Source organism: Dendrobates tinctorius, unplaced genomic scaffold, assembly GCF_039654945.1.
Source record: "Dendrobates tinctorius isolate UK_male_01 unplaced genomic scaffold, ASM3965494v1 ptg000515l, whole genome shotgun sequence".
Taxonomy (NCBI): Eukaryota; Metazoa; Chordata; class Amphibia; order Anura; family Dendrobatidae; genus Dendrobates; species Dendrobates tinctorius.
Window position 1 is genome coordinate 56,404 of NW_027362174.1, and position 22,315 is coordinate 78,718.

General features: G+C 53.8%; 1 protein-coding gene across 1 annotated transcript in view; it reads left to right on the plus strand.

Annotated features, from left to right (window-relative positions):
• Window positions 1–1,961: 1,961 nt before the first annotated feature.
• LOC141078206 (von Willebrand factor C domain-containing protein 2-like) overlaps window positions 1,962–22,315 on the plus strand; it is a 75,769-nt gene continuing 55,415 nt past the window's right edge. The window contains exons 1-2 of the mRNA XM_073565005.1: window positions 1,962–4,995; window positions 10,082–10,211. Coding sequence (XP_073421106.1) covers window positions 4,675–4,995; window positions 10,082–10,211 — 451 coding nt within the window. The 5' untranslated portion in view covers window positions 1,962–4,674. The remainder of the gene's footprint in view (window positions 4,996–10,081; window positions 10,212–22,315) is intronic.

Consider the following 22,315-nt stretch of genomic DNA (forward strand, 5'->3'; position numbering starts at 1 on the left):
GCATGGTCCGCAGTTCACTTTAGTATTTGGTCCATTGGAGGTGTTATGGTCCTGAGGATCGATCTTGGGTCCCGGCGTGATCTGTCCATGCTGATCGATTGGTTCGGACGTTTCATACATGTTATCCTGGTAAGCCTGGGGGGTGTGGTGGCCCCCCTTGAGAGGAGAGTACTGTCATGATCCAGACCGGGATTTGAGTCCTGTCTTTCCATGTTCCCGGTCTGGTCATTTCAGGGGTTAATTTTTCTCAGCTTCAGCCTGGTCTCAGGTTTGCTGTTTAGCTTGGCTGCATCCTGCAGGTGGTGTTGGCTATAGTTCTGCCTTAGGCATGTGCATCTGACTCTGGTATATACTGATTTGCCCTGCTGTGATCCCTGACTTGCCCGTGTCTGTTTATTCCCTCTTTCTGTCCTGTCTCAATGTTTCCCTGTAAGTTTGTTGACTCCCTGGTTTTGACTTGGCTTGCATTCGAACCTGCCTCTGTCTTTGTCTTATCAGCTTCCAACCGTTGCTGGACCCCTGGCTTGTTTCTGATCACTTGTACTGCTGTGACCTCTGGTACTTCAGCTCCTGGCTGTTTCTGACTCTGCTTGTCTGACCACACTTTCGCCACCTGGTGGCGTGTTATGAATGGGTCACCGAGGAGGAAAAAACCTAAACATGCTAAGCCCAGAAAAACCAGAGAGGTTGGTAACTATGCAGACTGCAGATCCCTAATCCTACCACACAACTAGCAGCAGTCGTGGAGCGTGCCTACGATGAACCTAGACGCCTCGTCATGGCCGGAGGACTAAATAAGCCTAAAGCAAGAAAAGGGAAAACTAACTGCCCCAGAGCAGAAGCCAAAGGAATAGACAGGCCCCACACATGTATTGACGGTGAAACAAGATGAAAATACAAACACAGGTAGGAAAATAGGCTGAGCAAACGATGGGGCCCAAACTAACTAGAAAGGAGAGGAAAGGACAGACACTGTCTGCAATCTGCCCAAAACCCTACAAAATAATGTCCAACACTTCTGATAACAAAATTAACCCTGAAGTCACTAGACTTCTCCCACTATATCAAGCACGCTGAAATATTCTGAGACAGAGCAAAAAGAGGCCAATCTAATAAGGGACAAAAAGCAAATTGGCAAATACAGATAAATAAGAGTGGAAATTCAGCACAGCCCAAGCCGGGGCTGGCTGACCACACAAAAAACTGAATAGAACAACAAAATCAAGTGTGAACATTAACAGAGAAACTTAGCTTGAGCTGACTGGAACAGAGCTGAGAATCAAGACCTGACAAGCCAGAAGGAATCACCAACACCAGTGTAGGGCGTCTGCTGTCTTAAATCCAGTCTGAGATTCCTGAGGTCCAATCGTCATCCTCATTATCAGGTGGCAGATCTCTACTGATTATATCAGCCTCACTACCTCCTGTTACCACTAGAGGGAGCCTGACTGGTAGACCAGAAAATGAACTCACAACAGTGGCGCTTGTGCTGCTGCTCAGTGTTGCTACGCTGTGTGTGCAAGCTCTCTTCCCTCACTAGCACCCCCTGGTGGAGGTTGCGCTATACTGCACTGCAGTTGCATGACAGTAAGTCTAATACCCCTGAACTCTTTGCCTTATTCACCGTCACTTGTTTTTCCGAGTTCCAAATTCCCTCCTTAATCCAACCCTATCCCATTATCTCCCTGTGTGGAGTATCCTCTGTTAAATTAAACTCCACGTTAACCCTTGCCCTGCCTCCGGCCCGTTACTGCATCTTGTCACCTGCTCACACATTCTTGCAGGACGTGTTGAGACTGGCTGGTTGTTGGGAGCGTTCTGCTCCATGGCTGCTTGGGAATCTCACAGGAGTGGCTGCAGATTTCCTCCTGTATTGACACCCAGCTTTCAAAGCAGTGTCGGACTGGGATGCCAAGGGACCACCAGTAACACTGAGTTTGTGGGGGGGGGGGGGGCACTTTTCATCTGCATACAAATATTACACGACCCTTGTTCACAAATGTACCTACATCTATAAGGGGATAAGCTGGGGAGCTTGGTTACTGAATGAGGAGATGCTGCTTTTTTATGTACAGAGTGAATTGTGCCAAGTACTGCCCATACAGTATGGTTGGGGGCCCACCGGGGTATTCCCCTGTTACCCTGTGGGCCAGTCCAAGCCTGCTTCTAAGGCACAGATAGACGTAACCCATGGCATGCAGCACTTGGGCGTCGTGCGGGGGATCTGATCCATTTACGTTGTGTGTTTCCTAACAGAAGTTTTCATTTCTCAGTTTACTAATGTGAGCGCTGTTCCTTCATGTTCCGGAAACTTCCAGGGCCCCGGTGTGCACAGGAGGCTGATCCTAGAGGGATAACAGGGTGGTACCGGGGCTTCTCCGCCAGGGCGGCGCTCTGCAGGGGATAACGTACGTGGGTTTATTGCGGTGTAATGTAGGGTGCGCTCTGGCATTGAGCGCGACCACGACGAGCAAGGACCCTAATAATGTCTGACGCTGTTCACACTGTACCGCATCAGCGAGCGAATCGAGACAAATCGTGTAAACTTTTGCTCTTTTCGTTTTCTTGAGAGGCTTTCAGGGTGTGGGCAGCGCTTGGGGGTCCGCAAACGAAAAGCTCAAACGTGAACAGAAATCAGACACCGCGGAGGAAACACTTGGAAAGAACACAGGGTCCGGGGCCCTCCGGCATCAGGCATGCTGGCCCCTTAACACAATAATGCCCACTTGTAGGGGCACAGCCTCTCCCCATGCCAGGCAGGAGCAGGGGTTGGGGTGGTATAGGAAAGGCAGAGGCAGTAGGAGGGGAAGGGGGCATCAGATCACATGCTGAAGGCCAGCCCAGGAGACCAAAAGAATGAGGTTGTAATGAGAGCTCAGCCCTCCCTCCTCATAAAGTGCAGCAGGCGGGGGGCACAGCCAGACCCTCAGCCTCACAGCTCACTGCAAGCCAGGAATAGGCCAGCGCAGTCTAGACCAGGGGGCACGGACGGGGGGCATCCCATGGTCATTTCTGGGACCTTCTACTTTACATAGGGGCAAGTCTGATACCACCACCCTGCCTGGACACACCGGCACCTCTGATACCACCACCCTGCCTGGACATATCGGCACCTCTGATACCACCACCCTGCCTGGACACACCGGCACCTCTGATACCACCACCACCCTGCCTGGACATACCGGCACCTCTGATACCACCACCACCCTGCCTGGACATACCGGCACCTCTGATACCACCACCCTGCCTGGACACACCGGCACCTCTGATACCACCACCCTGCCCGGACACACCGGCACCTCTGATACCACCACCACCCTGCCTGGACATACCGGCACCTCTGATACCACCACCCTGCCTGGACACACCGGCACCTCTGATACCACCACCCTGCCTGGACATATCGGGCACCTCTGATACCACCACCCTGCCTGGACATATCGGGCAACTCTGATACCACCACCCTGCCTGGACATATCGGCACCTCTGATACCACCACCCTGCCTGGACATATCGGCACCTCTGATACCACCACCCTGCCTGGACACACCGGCACCTCTGATACCACCACCCTGCCTGGACACACCGACACCTCTGATACCAGCACCCTGCCTGGACACACCGGCACCTCTGATACCACCACCACCCTGCCTGGACATACCGGCACCTCTGATACCACCACCCTGCCTGGACATATCGGGTACCTCTGATACCACCACCCTGCCTGGACAAACCGTCACCTCTGATACCACCACCCTGCCTGGACATATCGGCACCTCTGATACCACCACCCTGCCTGGACAAACCGTCACCTCTGATACCACCACCCTGCCTGGACACACAGGCACCTCTGATACCACCACCCTGCCTGGACATATCGGGCACCTCTGATACCACCACCCTGCCTGGACATATCGGGCACCTCTGATACCACCACCCTGCCTGGACACACCGGCACCTCTGATACCACCACCCTGCCTGGACATATCGGGCACCTCTGATACCACCACCACCCTGCCTGGACACACCGGTACCTCTGATACCACCACCCTGCCTGGACATATCGGCACCTCTGATACCACCACCCTGCCTGGACATATCGGCACCTCTGATACCACCACCCTGCCTGGACATATCGGGCACCTCTGATACCACCACCCTGCCTGGACATATCGGGCACCTCTGATACCACCACCCTGCCTGGACATATCGGGCACCTCTGATACCACCACTCTGCATGGGGATATCGGCACCTCTGATTCCACCACCTTGCCTGGACATACAGGTCACCTCTGATACCACCACCCTACCTTAGCATATTGGCACCTCTAATACCACTACCCTGTCTGGTCATACAGGGCACCTCTGATACCACCACCCTACCTTGGCATATCGGCACCTCTGATACCACTACCCTGCCTGGTCATACAGGGCACCTCTGATACCACCACCCTACCTTGGCATATCGGCACCTCTGATACCACTACCCTGTCTGGTCATACAGGGCACCTCTGATACCACCACCCTACCTTGGCATATCGGCACCTCTGGTACCACCACCCTGCCTGGACATACTTTGCTCTTTGCCGGGTTATTCTGGAATAAAAGGAACACTTTTCAGGATTTTGCATATTTCTGTGTACTTGTCTAGTGTAGACTTCCACAGTGGGCACCATGGTAGATATGTGGCTACTGTCCACCCTGCTTTGCTTGCTGTTCTCTGTGCACATGAGCCTGTCCCTGAACCCTCAGGTGAACACCTGTGAGGCCAATGGTAGTATCTATTATGTTGGGGAGTGGTACTTTCTGGACTCAGATCACTGCACCCAGTGTGAGTGCACCCCAGAGGGTCCAGCCTGTGCCAGGACAGAGTGCACTGCTTTGCCACCCGCCTGCATGCACGTCAGCCACTACCCCACGGACTGCTGCCCACGCTGTGAGAAGATCGGCTGTGAGTACAGAGGAGAAGTGTATGAACTTGGGGAGCACTTCCAGGTAACTATGTGCATGTTTTACCCCTTCGAGTAATGCCCTTTCTGCCCATTATTTCATTATTTGGTATGTTTACTGCTTCCCTGATTGTAACATGCTGGAGAATATGCCGAGAACAACATTAGACAATACTTTCTACAGATACCCCATCATACACACACCCACACACCCCGAGAGGAACCCACCTCTCTGTCACACACATGCCGAAGGGCACCCAACATGCAGTATACACACGCCGAAGGGCACCCACCTCCACATCATACACAAGCTGAAGTGCACCCACCTCCTCGTCATACACAAGCCGAAGGGCACCCAACATGCAGTATACACACGCCGAAGGGCACCCACCTCCACATCATACACAAGCTGAAGTGCACCCACCTCCTCGTCATACACAAGCCGAAGGGCACCCAACATGCAGTATACACACGCCGAAGGGCACCCACCTCCACATCATACACAAGCCAAAGGGCACCCAACATGCAGTATACACACGCCGAAGGGCACCCACCTCCTCGTCATACACAAGCCGAAGGGCACCCAACATGCAGTATACACACGCCGAAGGGCACCCACCTCCACGTCATACACAAGCCAAAGGGCACCCAACATGCAGTATACACACGCCGAAGGGCACCCACCTCCATGTCATACACAAGCTGAAGTGCACCCACCTCCTCGTCATACACAAGCCGAAGGGCACCCAACATGCAGTATACACACGCCGAAGGGCACCCACCTCCACGTCATACACAAGCCAAAGGGCACCCAACATGCAGTATACACACGCCGAAGGGCACCCACCTCCATGTCATACACAAGCTGAAGTGCACCCACCTCCTCGTCATACACAAGCCTAATGGCACCAACGTGCAGTATACGCACAACGAAAGGCACCCACCTCCATGTCATACACAAGCCGAAAGGCACACAACATGCAGTATACACACGCCAAAGGGCACCCACCTTCACATCATACAAAAGCCGAAGGTCACCACTTCCACGTCATACACAAACAAAAGGTCACCACCTCCACGTCATACAGAAGCCGAAGGTCACCACCTCCACGTCATACAGAAGCCGAAGGTCACCACCTCCACGTCATACACAAGCCGAAGGTCACCACCTCCACGTCATACACAAGCCGAAGTGCACCCACCTCCTCGTCATACACAAGCCTGAGGGCACCCAACGTGCAGTATATACATGCCGAAGTGCACCCACCTCCACATCATACACAAGCCGAAGTGCACCTACCTTCACACCATACACAAGCCGAAGGGCACCCAATGGTGTATTATACACACGCCAAAGGGCACCCACCTTCACATCATATATATGGGAATATGATATCTAATTGACATCATTTTGATGTCTGATAGAATTCTGTGTAAGATGCTGTGTCCCAAAAATCCTGGCTCCAAACTCAGCCCCCATCCTTGGCATTCCCCCAGGCCAAAAGGCAAGTCAGATACACCTTATCAATGGGACCTCATTATCCAGTGAAGACTCTTCCTTGGACAGACCCTCCGGTATCAGATGCCCATCAGTAGGACAGATCCTCCAGTATCAGACGAATATCGGTGGGATAGATCCTCCGGTATCCGACGCCCATCAGTGGAACAGACCCTACGGTATCAGATGCCCATCAGTAGGACAGACCCTACAGTATTAGACGCCCATCAGTGGGACAGACCCTATGGTATTAGACGCCCATCAGTGGGACAGACCCTCAGGTATCCGACACCCATCAGTAGGACAGACCCTCCGGTATCTGACGCCCTTCAGTGGGACCGATTCTTTGGTATCAGACGCTCAACAGTAGAAAAGACCCTCCGGTATCAGATGCCCATCAGGACAGCCCCTCCAGGATTCAGCTGCCCATCAGTGGGACAGACCCTCCGGTATCAGACGCCCATTCCTGGGACAGACCCTCTGGTATCAGACGCCCATCTGTGGGACAGACCCTCCTGTGTCAGACACCCATCCCTGAGACAGATCCTTCGGTATCAGACACCTATCAGTAGGACAGACCCTTTGGTATCAGACGCCCATCAGTAGGACCAATCCTCAGGTATCAGACCCCCATCAGTGGGACAGACACTCCAGTATCAGACGCCCATTAGTAGGACAGACCCTACATTATCAGACTCCCATCAGTGGGACAGATCCTCCGGTATCAGACACCAATCAGTGGGGCAGATCCTACGGTATGACACGCCCGTCCCTGGGACAGACCCTCCAGTATCAGATGCCCATCAGTAGGACAGACCCTCAGGTTTCAGACACCCATCAGTGAGACAGACCTTCCAGTATTAGACACCCATCAGTGGGACAGACGTCCGTCCCCGTGACCGACCCTTCGCTACCAGACACCCATCAGTAGGACAGACTCTCCGGTATCAGACGCCCATCAGTGGGACAGATCCTCCGGTATCACACGTCAATCAGTGGGACAGATCCTCCGGTATCACACGTCCATCAGTGGGACAGATCCTCTAGTAACAGACGCCCATCGGTGGGACAGATCCTCCAGCATCAGACGCCCATCAGTGGGACAGACCGTCCGGTATCAGACGCCCAACAGTAGGACAGACCCTCCAGGATTCAGATGCCCATCAGTGGGACAGATCCTCCGGTTTCAGATGCTCGTGAGTGGGACAGATCCTCCGATATCAGACGCCCTCAGTGGGACAGACCGTCCGGTATCAGACGCCCCTCAGTGGGACAGACCGTCCGGTATCAGACGCCCCTCAGTGGGACAGACCGTCCGGTATCAGACGCCCCTCAGTGGGACAGACCGTCCGGTATCAGACGCCCCTCAGTGGGACAGACCGTCCGGTATCAGACGCCCCTCAGTGGGACAGACCGTCCGGTATCAGACGCCCCTCAGTGGGTCAGACCGTCCGGTATCAGACGCCCGTCCCTGGGACAGACCCTACGGTATCAGATGCCCTTCAATGGGACAGACAATACGGTATCAGACGCCCCTCAGTGGGACAGACCGTCCGGTATCAGACGCCCCTCAGTGGGACAGACCGTCCGGTATCAGACGCCCCTCAGTGGGACAGACCGTCCGGTATCAGACGCCCCTCAGTGGGACAGACCGTCCGGTATCAGACGCCCCTCAGTGGGACAGACCGTCCGGTATCAGACGCCCGTCCCTGGGACAGACCCTACGGTATCAGATGCCCTTCAATGGGACAGACAATACGGTATCAGACGCCCCTCAGTGGGACAGACCGTCCGGTATCAGACGCCCCTCAGTGGGACAGACCGTCCGGTATCAGACGCCCCTCAGTGGGACAGACCGTCCGGTATCAGACACCCCTCAGTGGGACAGACAATACGGTATCAGACGCCTTTCAGTAGGACAGACCCCCCCAGGGTCAGACGCCCGTCCCTGGGACAGTCCCTCCAGTATCAGACGTCCGTCAGTGGGACAGACCCTCCGGTATCATAGACGCCTGTCCCTGGGACAGTCCCTCTGGTATCAGACGTCCGTCAGTGGGACAGTCCCTCCGGTATCAGACGTCCGTCAGTGGGACAGACCCTCCGGTATCAGACGCCCGTCCCTGGGACAGACCCTCCGGTATCATAGACGCCCATCCCTGGGACAGACCCTCTGTTATCAGACACCCATCAGTAGGACAGACCCTCTGTTATCAGACACCCATCAGTAGGACAGACCCTCAGTTATCAGACACCCATCAGTAGGACAGACCTTCCGTTATCAGACACCCATCAGAAGGACAGACCCTCTGTTATCAGACACCCATCAGTAGGACAGACCCTCTGTTATCAGACACCCATCAGTAGGACAGACCCTCAGTTATCAGACACCCATCAGTAGGACAGACCTTCCGTTATCAGACACCCATCAGTAGGACAGACCTTCCGTTATCAGACACCCATCAGTAGGACAGACCCTCTGTTATCAGACACCCATCAGTAGGACAGACCCTCAGTTATCAGACACCCATCAGTAGGACAGACCTTCCGTTATCAGACACCCATCAGTGGCACAGACCCTCTGGTATCAGATGACCATCAGTAGGACAGACCCTCCGGTTTCAGACACGCATCAGTGGGACAGACCCTCCGGTATTATACGCCCGTCCCTGGGCCAGACCCTCCGGTATCAGATGCTCGTCCCTGGGACAGGCCCTCCAGTATTGGACGCTCATCAGTAGAACAGACCCTCTGGTATCACATGCCCGTCCCTGGGACAGACCCTCCGTTATCAGACGCCCATCAGTGGCACAGACCCTCCGGTATCAATTGACCATCAGTAGGATAGACCAGGGTTCCCCAACTCCAGTCCTCAAGGCCCACCTACAGATCATGTTTTTAGGTTTTCCTTAGTATTGCCCCGGTGATAATTCCATCACCTGTGCAATACAGAGGAAATCCTGAAAACATGACCTGTTGGTGGGCCTTGAGGACTGGAGTTGGGGAACCCTGGGATAGACCCTCCGGTTTCAGACACGCAACAGTGGGACAGACCCTCCGGTATTATACGCGCGTCCCTGGGCCAGACCCTTCGGTATCAGAGGCTCGTCCCTGGGACAGGCCCTCCAGTATTGGACGCTCATCAGTAGAACAGAACCTCCGATATCAGATGCCCTCTCTGGGACAGACCATCCAGCATCAGATGCTCATCAGTAGAACAGACCCTCCAGTATCAGATGCCGTGATGGCAGCCTATTGATGACTTCATATATCACCAGATTTCAGTTTTTTTCTGATTCCGTTCAGTGACTTTCTCTGGACGGAGCATTGTACGCTGCATCGTGCAGATCCCGCACCATCGGCCTAGTACAGGGATGTACCCAGGTTTAAAATAAAAGGGGACCAGCACCAGACCCTGAGGAAACTGTCAGCAAGTTGATGCTGAGAATGGGTTACTTTCTGCTGCTCAGTCCATAAACATCTGCTTGCTGATGGTTTCCGGGTGAATAATCCTCCAGCCCCCAAGATCGTGTGTGAGTGTGGCGCCATCTGCTGCTCATCCTGCTGCTGTGCACTGTCATCACACTACCGCATGGCTGGTTGGTGTGGTCGGTGACGCAGGTGTCTTGTCTTCCAGCCCTCCGAGTGCGAGCAGTGCACCTGTGACCTCGATGGGATCGCCCGCTGCCTGGTAGCCGACTGCGCCCCTCCGCCATGTGTGAACCCCGTGTATGAGAAGGGAGAGTGCTGCCCCCGATGTAAAGACGGTCAGTATGCGACGTGCATGGCCAGCCGCCATGTCATACACAGAGAGGTGTGAGGGGCTCGCGGCGGCCCCCACAACCCTGTCTGCACATTACACCAAGCTGCTGTGCTCACATGTCAGACAGCACCCGCATACCACTGACGTGTCAGACACAGCACACTGCGAGACACGGACAACACCGATCACTTGTCAGACACAGCACACACACACCACTGACGTGTCAGACACAGCACACGCCAATGACGTGTCAGACACCGCACACTGCGAGACACGGACAACACCGATCACTTGTCAGACACAGCACACACACACCACTGACGTGTCAGACACAGCACACGCCAATGACGTGTCAGACACAGCACACTGCGAGACACGGACAACACCGATCACTTGTCAGACACAGCACACACATACCACTGACGTGTCAGACACAGCACACTGCGAGACACGGACAACACCGATCACTTGTCAGACACAGCACACACACACCACTGACGTGTCAGACACAGCACACGCCAATGACGTGTCAGACACAGCACACTGCGAGACACGGACAACACCGATCACTTGTCAGACACAGCACACACACACCACTGACGTGTCAGACACAGCACACGCCAATGACGTGTCAGACACAGCACACTGCGAGACACGGACAACACCGATCACTTGTCAGACACAGCACACACATACCACTGACGTGTCAGACACCGCACACTGCGAGACACGGACAACACCGATCACTTGTCAGACACAGCACACACACACCACTGACGTGTCAGACACAGCACACGCCAATGACGTGTCAGACACAGCACACTGCGATACACGGACAACACCGATCACTTGTCAGACACAGCACACACATACCACTGACGTGTCAGACACAGCACACACCACTGACGTGTCAGACACAGCACACTGCGAGACACGGACAACACCGATCACTTGTCAGACACAGCACACACATACCACTGACGTGTCAGACACAGCACACACCAATGACATGTCAGACACAGCACACACATACCACTGACGTGTCAGACACAGCACACACCAATGACATGTCAGACACAGCACACTGCGATACACGGACAACACCGATCACATGTCAGACACAGCACCCACATACCGCTGACGTGTCAGACACAGCACACGCCAATGACATGTCAGACACAGCACACTGCGATACACGGACAACACCGATCACATGTCAGACACAGCACACACATACCACTGACGTGTCAGACACAGCACACGCCAATGACATGTCAGACACGGCACACTGTGAGACACGGACAACACCGATCACTTGTCAGACACAGCACACACATACCACTGACGTGTCAGACACAGCACACACCAATGACATGTCAGACACAGCACACTGCGATACACGGACAACACCGATCACATGTCAGACACAGCACACACATACCGCTGACGTGTCAGACACAGCACACGCCAATGACGTGTCAGACACAGCACACTGCGATACACGGACAACACCGATCACATGTCAGACACAGCACCCACATACCGCTGACGTGTCAGACACAGCACACACCAATGACATGTCAGAAACAGCACACTGCGATACACGGACAACACCGATCACATGTCAGACACAGCACCCACATACCGCTGACGTGTCAGACACAGCACACGCCAATGACATGTCAGACACAGCACACTGCGAGACACGGACAACACCGATCACTTGTCAGACACAGCACACACATACCAATGACGTGTCAGACACAGCACACACATACCACTGACGTGTCAGACACAGCACACGCCAATGACATGTCAGACACAGCACACTGCGATACACGGACAACACCGATCACTTGTCAGACACAGCACACACATACCACTGACGTGTCAGACACAGCACACACCAATGACGTGTCAGACACAGCACACACATACCACTGACGTGTCAGACACAGCACACACCAATGACGTGTCAGACACAGCACACTGCGATACACGGACAACACCGATCACTTGTCAGACACAGCACCCACATACCGCTGACGTGTCAGACACAGCACACGCCAATGACGTGTCAGACACAGCACACTGCGAGACACGGACAACACCGATCACTTGTCAGACACAGCACACACATACCACTGACGTGTCAGACACAGCACACACCAATGACGTGTCAGACACAGCACACACATACCACTGACGTGTCAGACACAGCACACACCAATGACGTGTCAGACACAGCACACACATACCACTGACGTGTCAGACACAGCACACACCAATGACGTGTCAGACACAGCACACACATACCACTGACGTGTCAGACACAGCACACGCCAATGACATGTCAGACACAGCACACTGCGATACACGGACAACACCGATCACTTGTCAGACACAGCACACACATACCACTGACGTGTCAGACACAGCACACACCAATGACGTGTCAGACACAGCACACACATACCACTGACGTGTCAGACACAGCACACACCAATGACGTGTCAGACACAGCACACTGCGATACACGGACAACACCGATCACTTGTCAGACACAGCACCCACATACCGCTGACGTGTCAGACACAGCACACGCCAATGACGTGTCAGACACAGCACACTGCGAGACACGGACAACACCGATCACTTGTCAGACACAGCACACACATACCACTGACGTGTCAGACACAGCACACACCAATGACGTGTCAGACACAGCACACACATACCACTGACGTGTCAGACACAGCACACACCAATGACGTGTCAGACACAGCACACACATACCACTGACGTGTCAGACACAGCACACACCAATGACGTGTCAGACACAGCACACACATACCACTGACGTGTCAGACACAGCACACGCCAATGACATGTCAGACACAGCACACTGCGATACACGGACAACACCGATCACATGTCAGACACAGCACACACATACCACTGACGTGTCAGACACAGCACACGCCAATGACATGTCAGACACAGCACACTGCGATACACGGACAACACCGATCACATGTCAGACACAGCACCCACATACCGCTGACGTGTCAGACACAGCACACGCCAATGACATGTCAGACACAGCACACTGCGAGACACGGACAACACCGATCACATGTCAGACACAGCACACACATACCACTGACGTGTCAGACACAGCACACACCAATGACATGTCAGACACAGCACACTGCGATACACGGACAACACCGATCACATGTCAGACACAGCACCCACATACCGCTGACGTGTCAGACACAGCACACGCCAATGACATGTCAGACACAGCACACTGCGATACACGGACAACACCGATCACATGTCAGACACAGCACACGCCAATGACGTGTCAGACACAGCACACTGCGAGACACGGACAACACCGATCACATGTCAGACACAGCACACACATACCACTGACGTGTCAGACACAGCACACACCAATGACATGTCAGACACAGCACACTGCGATACACGGACAACACCGATCACATGTCAGACACAGCACCCACATACCGCTGACGTGTCAGACACAGCACACGCCAATGACGTGTCAGACACAGCACACTGCGATACACGGACAACACCGATCACATGTCAGACACAGCACCCACATACCGCTGACGTGTCAGACACAGCACACACCAATGACATGTCAGACACAGCACACTGCGATACACGGACAACACCGATCACATGTCAGACACAGCACCCACATACCGCTGACGTGTCAGACACAGCACACGCCAATGACATGTCAGACACAGCACACTGCGAGACACGGACAACACCGATCACTTGTCAGACACAGCACACACATACCAATGACGTGTCAGACACAGCACACACATACCACTGACGTGTCAGACACAGCACACGCCAATGACATGTCAGACACAGCACACTGCGATACACGGACAACACCGATCACTTGTCAGACACAGCACACACATACCACTGACGTGTCAGACACAGCACACACCAATGACGTGTCAGACACAGCACACACATACCACTGACGTGTCAGACACAGCACACACCAATGACGTGTCAGACACAGCACACTGCGATACACGGACAACACCGATCACTTGTCAGACACAGCACCCACATACCGCTGACGTGTCAGACACAGCACACGCCAATGACGTGTCAGACACAGCACACTGCGAGACACGGACAACACCGATCACTTGTCAGACACAGCACACACATACCACTGACGTGTCAGACACAGCACACACCAATGACGTGTCAGACACAGCACACACATACCACTGACGTGTCAGACACAGCACACACCAATGACGTGTCAGACACAGCACACACATACCACTGACGTGTCAGACACAGCACACACCAATGACGTGTCAGACACAGCACACACATACCACTGACGTGTCAGACACAGCACACGCCAATGACATGTCAGACACAGCACACTGCGATACACGGACAACACCGATCACTTGTCAGACACAGCACACACATACCGCTGACGTGTCAGACACAGCACACACCAATGACGTGTCAAACACAGCACACTGCGATACACGGACAACACCGATCACTTGTCAGACACAGCACCCACATACCGCTGACGTGTCAGACACAGCACACGCCAATGACGTGTCAGACACAGCACACTGCGATACACGGACAACACCGATCACTTGTCAGACACAGCACACACATACCACTGACGTGTCAGACACAGCACACACCAATGACGTGTCAGACACAGCACACTGCGATACACGGACAACACCGATCACTTGTCAGACACAGCACACACATACCACTGACGTGTCAGACACAGCACACACCAATGACGTGTCAGACACAGCACACTGCGATACACGGACAACACCGATCACTTGTCAGACACAGCACCCACATACCGCTGACGTGTCAGACACAGCACACGCCAATGACATGTCAGACACAGCACACTGCGAGACACGGACAACACCGATCACTTGTCAGACACAGCACCCACATACCGCTGACGTGTCAGACACAGCACACGCCAATGACGTGTCAGACACAGCACACTGCGATACACGGACAACACCGATCACTTGTCAGACACAGCACACACATACCACTGACGTGTCAGACACAGCACACACCAATGACGTGTCAGACACAGCACACTGCGAGACACGGACAACACCGATCACATGTCAGACACAGCACCCACATACCGCTGACGTGTCAGACACAGCACACGCCAATGATGTGTCAGACACAGCACACTGCGATACACGGACAACACCGATCACTTGTCAGACACAGCACACACATACCACTGACGTGTCAGACACAGCACACACCAATGACGTGTCAGACACAGCACACTGCGATACACGGACAACACCGATCACTTGTCAGACACAGCACACACATACCACTGACGTGTCAGACACAGCACACACCAATGACGTGTCAGACACAGCACACTGCGAGACACGGACAACACCGATCACTTGTCAGACACAGCACCCACATACCGCTGACGTGTCAGACACAGCACACGCTAATGACGTGTCAGACACCGCACACTGCGAGACACGGACAACACCGATCACATGTCAGACACAGCACACGCCAATGACGTGTCAGACACCGCACACTGCGAGACACGGACAACACCGATCACTTGTCAGACACAGCACACACATACCACTGACGTGTCAGACACAGCACACGCCAATGACGTGTCAGACACAGCACACTGCGATACACGGACAACACCGATCACATGTCAGACACAGCACCCACATACCGCTGACGTGTCAGACACAGCACACACCAATGACATGTCAGACACAGCACACTGCGATACACGGACAACACCGATCACATGTCAGACACAGCACCCACATACCGCTGACGTGTCAGACACAGCACACGCCAATGACATGTCAGACACAGCACACTGCGAGACACGGACAACACCGATCACTTGTCAGACACAGCACACACATACCAATGACGTGTCAGACACAGCACACACATACCACTGACGTGTCAGACACAGCACACGCCAATGACATGTCAGACACAGCACACTGCGATACACGGACAACACCGATCACTTGTCAGACACAGCACACACATACCACTGACGTGTCAGACACAGCACACACCAATGACGTGTCAGACACAGCACACACATACCACTGACGTGTCAGACACAGCACACACCAATGACGTGTCAGACACAGCACACTGCGATACACGGACAACACCGATCACTTGTCAGACACAGCACCCACATACCGCTGACGTGTCAGACACAGCACACGCCAATGACGTGTCAGACACAGCACACTGCGAGACACGGACAACACCGATCACTTGTCAGACACAGCACACACATACCACTGACGTGTCAGACACAGCACACACCAATGACGTGTCAGACACAGCACACACATACCACTGACGTGTCAGACACAGCACACACCAATGACGTGTCAGACACAGCACACACATACCACTGACGTGTCAGACACAGCACACACCAATGACGTGTCAGACACAGCACACACATACCACTGACGTGTCAGACACAGCACACGCCAATGACATGTCAGACACAGCACACTGCGATACACGGACAACACCGATCACTTGTCAGACACAGCACACACATACCGCTGACGTGTCAGACACAGCACACACCAATGACGTGTCAAACACAGCACACTGCGATACACGGACAACACCGATCACTTGTCAGACACAGCACCCACATACCGCTGACGTGTCAGACACAGCACACGCCAATGACGTGTCAGACACAGCACACTGCGATACACGGACAACACCGATCACTTGTCAGACACAGCACACACATACCACTGACGTGTCAGACACAGCACACACCAATGACGTGTCAGACACAGCACACTGCGATACACGGACAACACCGATCACTTGTCAGACACAGCACACACATACCACTGACGTGTCAGACACAGCACACACCAATGACGTGTCAGACACAGCACACTGCGATACACGGACAACACCGATCACTTGTCAGACACAGCACCCACATACCGCTGACGTGTCAGACACAGCACACGCCAATGACATGTCAGACACAGCACACTGCGAGACACGGACAACACCGATCACTTGTCAGACACAGCACCCACATACCGCTGACGTGTCAGACACAGCACACGCCAATGACGTGTCAGACACAGCACACTGCGATACACGGACAACACCGATCACTTGTCAGACACAGCACACACATACCACTGACGTGTCAGACACAGCACACACCAATGACGTGTCAGACACAGCACACTGCGAGACACGGACAACACCGATCACATGTCAGACACAGCACCCACATACCGCTGACGTGTCAGACACAGCACACGCCAATGACGTGTCAGACACAGCACACTGCGATACACGGACAACACCGATCACTTGTCAGACACAGCACACACATACCACTGACGTGTCAGACACAGCACACACCAATGACGTGTCAGACACAGCACACTGCGATACACGGACAACACCGATCACTTGTCAGACACAGCACACACATACCACTGACGTGTCAGACACAGCACACACCAATGACGTGTCAGACACAGCACACTGCGAGACACGGACAACACCGATCACTTGTCAGACACAGCACCCACATACCGCTGACGTGTCAGACACAGCACACGCTAATGACGTGTCAGACACCGCACACTGCGAGACACGGACAACACCGATCACATGTCAGACACAGCACACGCCAATGACGTGTCAGACACCGCACACTGCGAGACACGGACAACACCGATCACTTGTCAGACACAGCACACACATACCACTGACGTGTCAGACACAGCACACACCAATGACGTGTCAGACACAGCACACTGCGAGACACGGACAACACCAATCACTTGTCAGACACAGCACCCACATACCGCTGACGTGTCAGACACAGCACACGCCAATGACATGTCAGACACAGCACACTGCGAGACACGGACAACACCGATCACTTGTCAGACACAGCACCCACATACCGCTGACGTGTCAGACACAGCACACACCAATGACGTGTCAAACACAGCACACTGCGATACACGGACAACACCGATCACTTGTCAGACACAGCACCCACATACCGCTGACGTGTCAGACACAGCACACGCCAATGACGTGTCAGACACAGCACACTGCGATACACGGACAACACCGATCACTTGTCAGACACAGCACACACATACCACTGACGTGTCAGACACAGCACACACCAATGACGTGTCAGACACAGCACACTGCGATACACGGACAACACCGATCACTTGTCAGACACAGCACACACATACCACTGACGTGTCAGACACAGCACACACCAATGACGTGTCAGACACAGCACACTGCGATACACGGACAACACCGATCACTTGTCAGACACAGCACCCACATACCGCTGACGTGTCAGACACAGCACACGCCAATGACGTGTCAGACACAGCACACTGCGATACACGCACAACACCGATCACTTGTCAGACACAGCACCCACATACCGCTGACGTGTCAGACACAGCACACACCAATGACGTGTCAGACACAGCACACTGCGAGACACGGACAACACCGATCACTTGTCAGACACAGCACCCACATACCGCTGACGTGTCAGACACAGCACACGCCAATGACGTGTCAGACACAGCACACTGCGATACACGGACAACACCGATCACTTGTCAGACACAGCACACACATACCACTGACGTGTCAGACACAGCACACACCAATGACGTGTCAGACACAGCACACTGCGAGACACGGACAACACCGATCACATGTCAGACACAGCACACACATACCACTGACGTGTGAGACACAGCACACTGCGAGACACGGACAACACCGATCACATGTCAGACACAGCACCCACATACCGCTGACGTGTGAGACACAGCACACTGCGAGACACGGACAACACCGATCACTTGTCAGACACAGCACCCACATACCGCTGACGTGTGAGACACAGCACACACCAATGACGTGTCAGACACAGCACACTGCGAGACACGGACAACACCGATCACTTGTCAGACACAGCACCCACATACCACTGACGTGTCAGACACAGCACACACCAATGACGTGTCAGACACAGCACACACATACCACTGACGTGTCAGACACAGCACACACCAATGACGTGTCAGACACAGCACACACATACCACTGACGTGTCAGACACAGCACACGCCAATGACATGTCAGACACAGCACACTGCGATACACGGACAACACCGATCACATGTCAGACACAGCACCCACATACCGCTGACGTGTCAGACACAGCACACACCAATGACATGTCAGACACAGCACACTGCGATACACGGACAACACCGATCACATGTCAGACACAGCACCCACATACCGCTGACGTGTCAGACACAGCACACGCCAATGACATGTCAGACACAGCACACTGCGAGACACGGACAACACCGATCACTTGTCAGACACAGCACACACATACCACTGACGTGTCAGACACAGCACACACCAATGACGTGTCAGACACAGCACACACATACCACTGACGTGTCAGACACAGCACACGCCAATGACATGTCAGACACAGCACACTGCGATACACGGACAACACCGATCACTTGTCAGACACAGCACACACATACCACTGACGTGTCAGACACAGCACACACCAATGACGTGTCAGACACAGCACACACATACCACTGACGTGTCAGACACAGCACACACCAATGACGTGTCAAACACAGCACACTGCGATACACGGACAACACCGATCACTTGTCAGACACAGCACCCACATACCGCTGACGTGTCAGACACAGCACACGCCAATGACGTGTCAGACACAGCACACTGCGAGAAACGGACAACACCGATCACTTGTCAGACACAGCACACACACACCAATGACGTGTCAGACACAGCACACACATACCACTGACGTGTCAGACACAGCACACACCAATGACGTGTCAGACACAGCACACACATACCACTGACGTGTCAGACACAGCACACACCAATGACGTGTCAGACACAGCACACACATACCACTGACGTGTCAGACACAGCACACGCCAATGACATGTCAGACACAGCACACTGCGATACACGGACAACACCGATCACTTGTCAGACACAGCACACACATACCGCTGACGTGTCAGACACAGCACACACCAATGACGTGTCAAACACAGCACACTGCGATACACGGACAACACCGATCACTTGTCAGACACAGCACCCACATACCGCTGACGTGTCAGACACAGCACACGCCAATGACGTGTCAGACACAGCACACTGCGATACACGGACAACACCGATCACTTGTCAGACACAGCACACACATACCACTGACGTGTCAGACACAGCACACACCAATGACGTGTCAGACACAGCACACTGCGATACACGGACAACACCGATCACTTGTCAGACACAGCACACACATACCACTGACGTGTCAGACACAGCACACACCAATGACGTGTCAGACACAGCACACTGCGATACACGGACAACACCGATCACTTGTCAGACACAGCACCCACATACCGCTGACGTGTCAGACACAGCACACGCCAATGACGTGTCAGACACAGCACACTGCGATACACGGACAACACCGATCACTTGTCAGACACAGCACCCACATACCGCTGACGTGTCAGACACAGCACACACCAATGACATGTCAGACACAGCACACTGCGAGACACGGACAACACCGATCACTTGTCAGACACAGCACCCACATACCGCTGACGTGTCAGACACAGCACACGCCAATGACGTGTCAGACACAGCACACTGCGATACACGGACAACACCGATCACTTGTCAGACACAGCACACACATACCACTGACGTGTCAGACACAGCACACACCAATGACGTGTCAGACACAGCACACTGCGAGACACGGACAACACCGATCACATGTCAGACACAGCACCCACATACCGCTGACGTGTCAGACACAGCACACGCCAATGACGTGTCAGACACAGCACACTGCGATACACGGACAACACCGATCACTTGTCAGACACAGCACACACATACCACTGACGTGTCAGACACAGCACACACCAATGACGTGTCAGACACAGCACACTGCGATACACGGACAACACCGATCACTTGTCAGACACAGCACACACATACCACTGACGTGTCAGACACAGCACACACCAATGACGTGTCAGACACAGCACACTGCGAGACACGGACAACACCGATCACTTGTCAGACACAGCACCCACATACCGCTGACGTGTCAGACACAGCACACGCTAATGACGTGTCAGACACCGCACACTGCGAGACACGGACAACACCGATCACATGTCAGACACAGCACACGCCAATGACGTGTCAGACACCGCACACTGCGAGACACGGACAACACCGATCACATGTCAGACACAGCACACGCCAATGATGTGTCAGACACCGCACACTGCGAGACACGGACAACACCGATCACTTGTCAGACACAGCACACACATACCACTGACGTGTCAGACACAGCACACACCAATGACGTGTCAGACACAGCACACTGCGAGACACGGACAACACCAATCACTTGTCAGACACAGCACCCACATACCGCTGACGTGTCAGACACAGCACACGCCAATGACATGTCAGACACAGCACACTGCGAGACACGGACAACACCGATCACTTGTCAGACACAGCACCCACATACCGCTGACGTGTCAGACACAGCACACGCCAATGACATGTCAGACACAGCACACTGCGATACACGGACAACACCGATCACTTGTCAGACACAGCACACACATACCACTGACGTGTCAGACACAGCACACACCAATGACGTGTCAGACACAGCACACTGCGAGACACGGACAACACCGATCACTTGTCAGACACAGCACCCACATACCGCTGACGTGTCAGACACAGCACACACCAATGACGTGTCAAACACAGCACACTGCGATACACGGACAACACCGATCACTTGTCAGACACAGC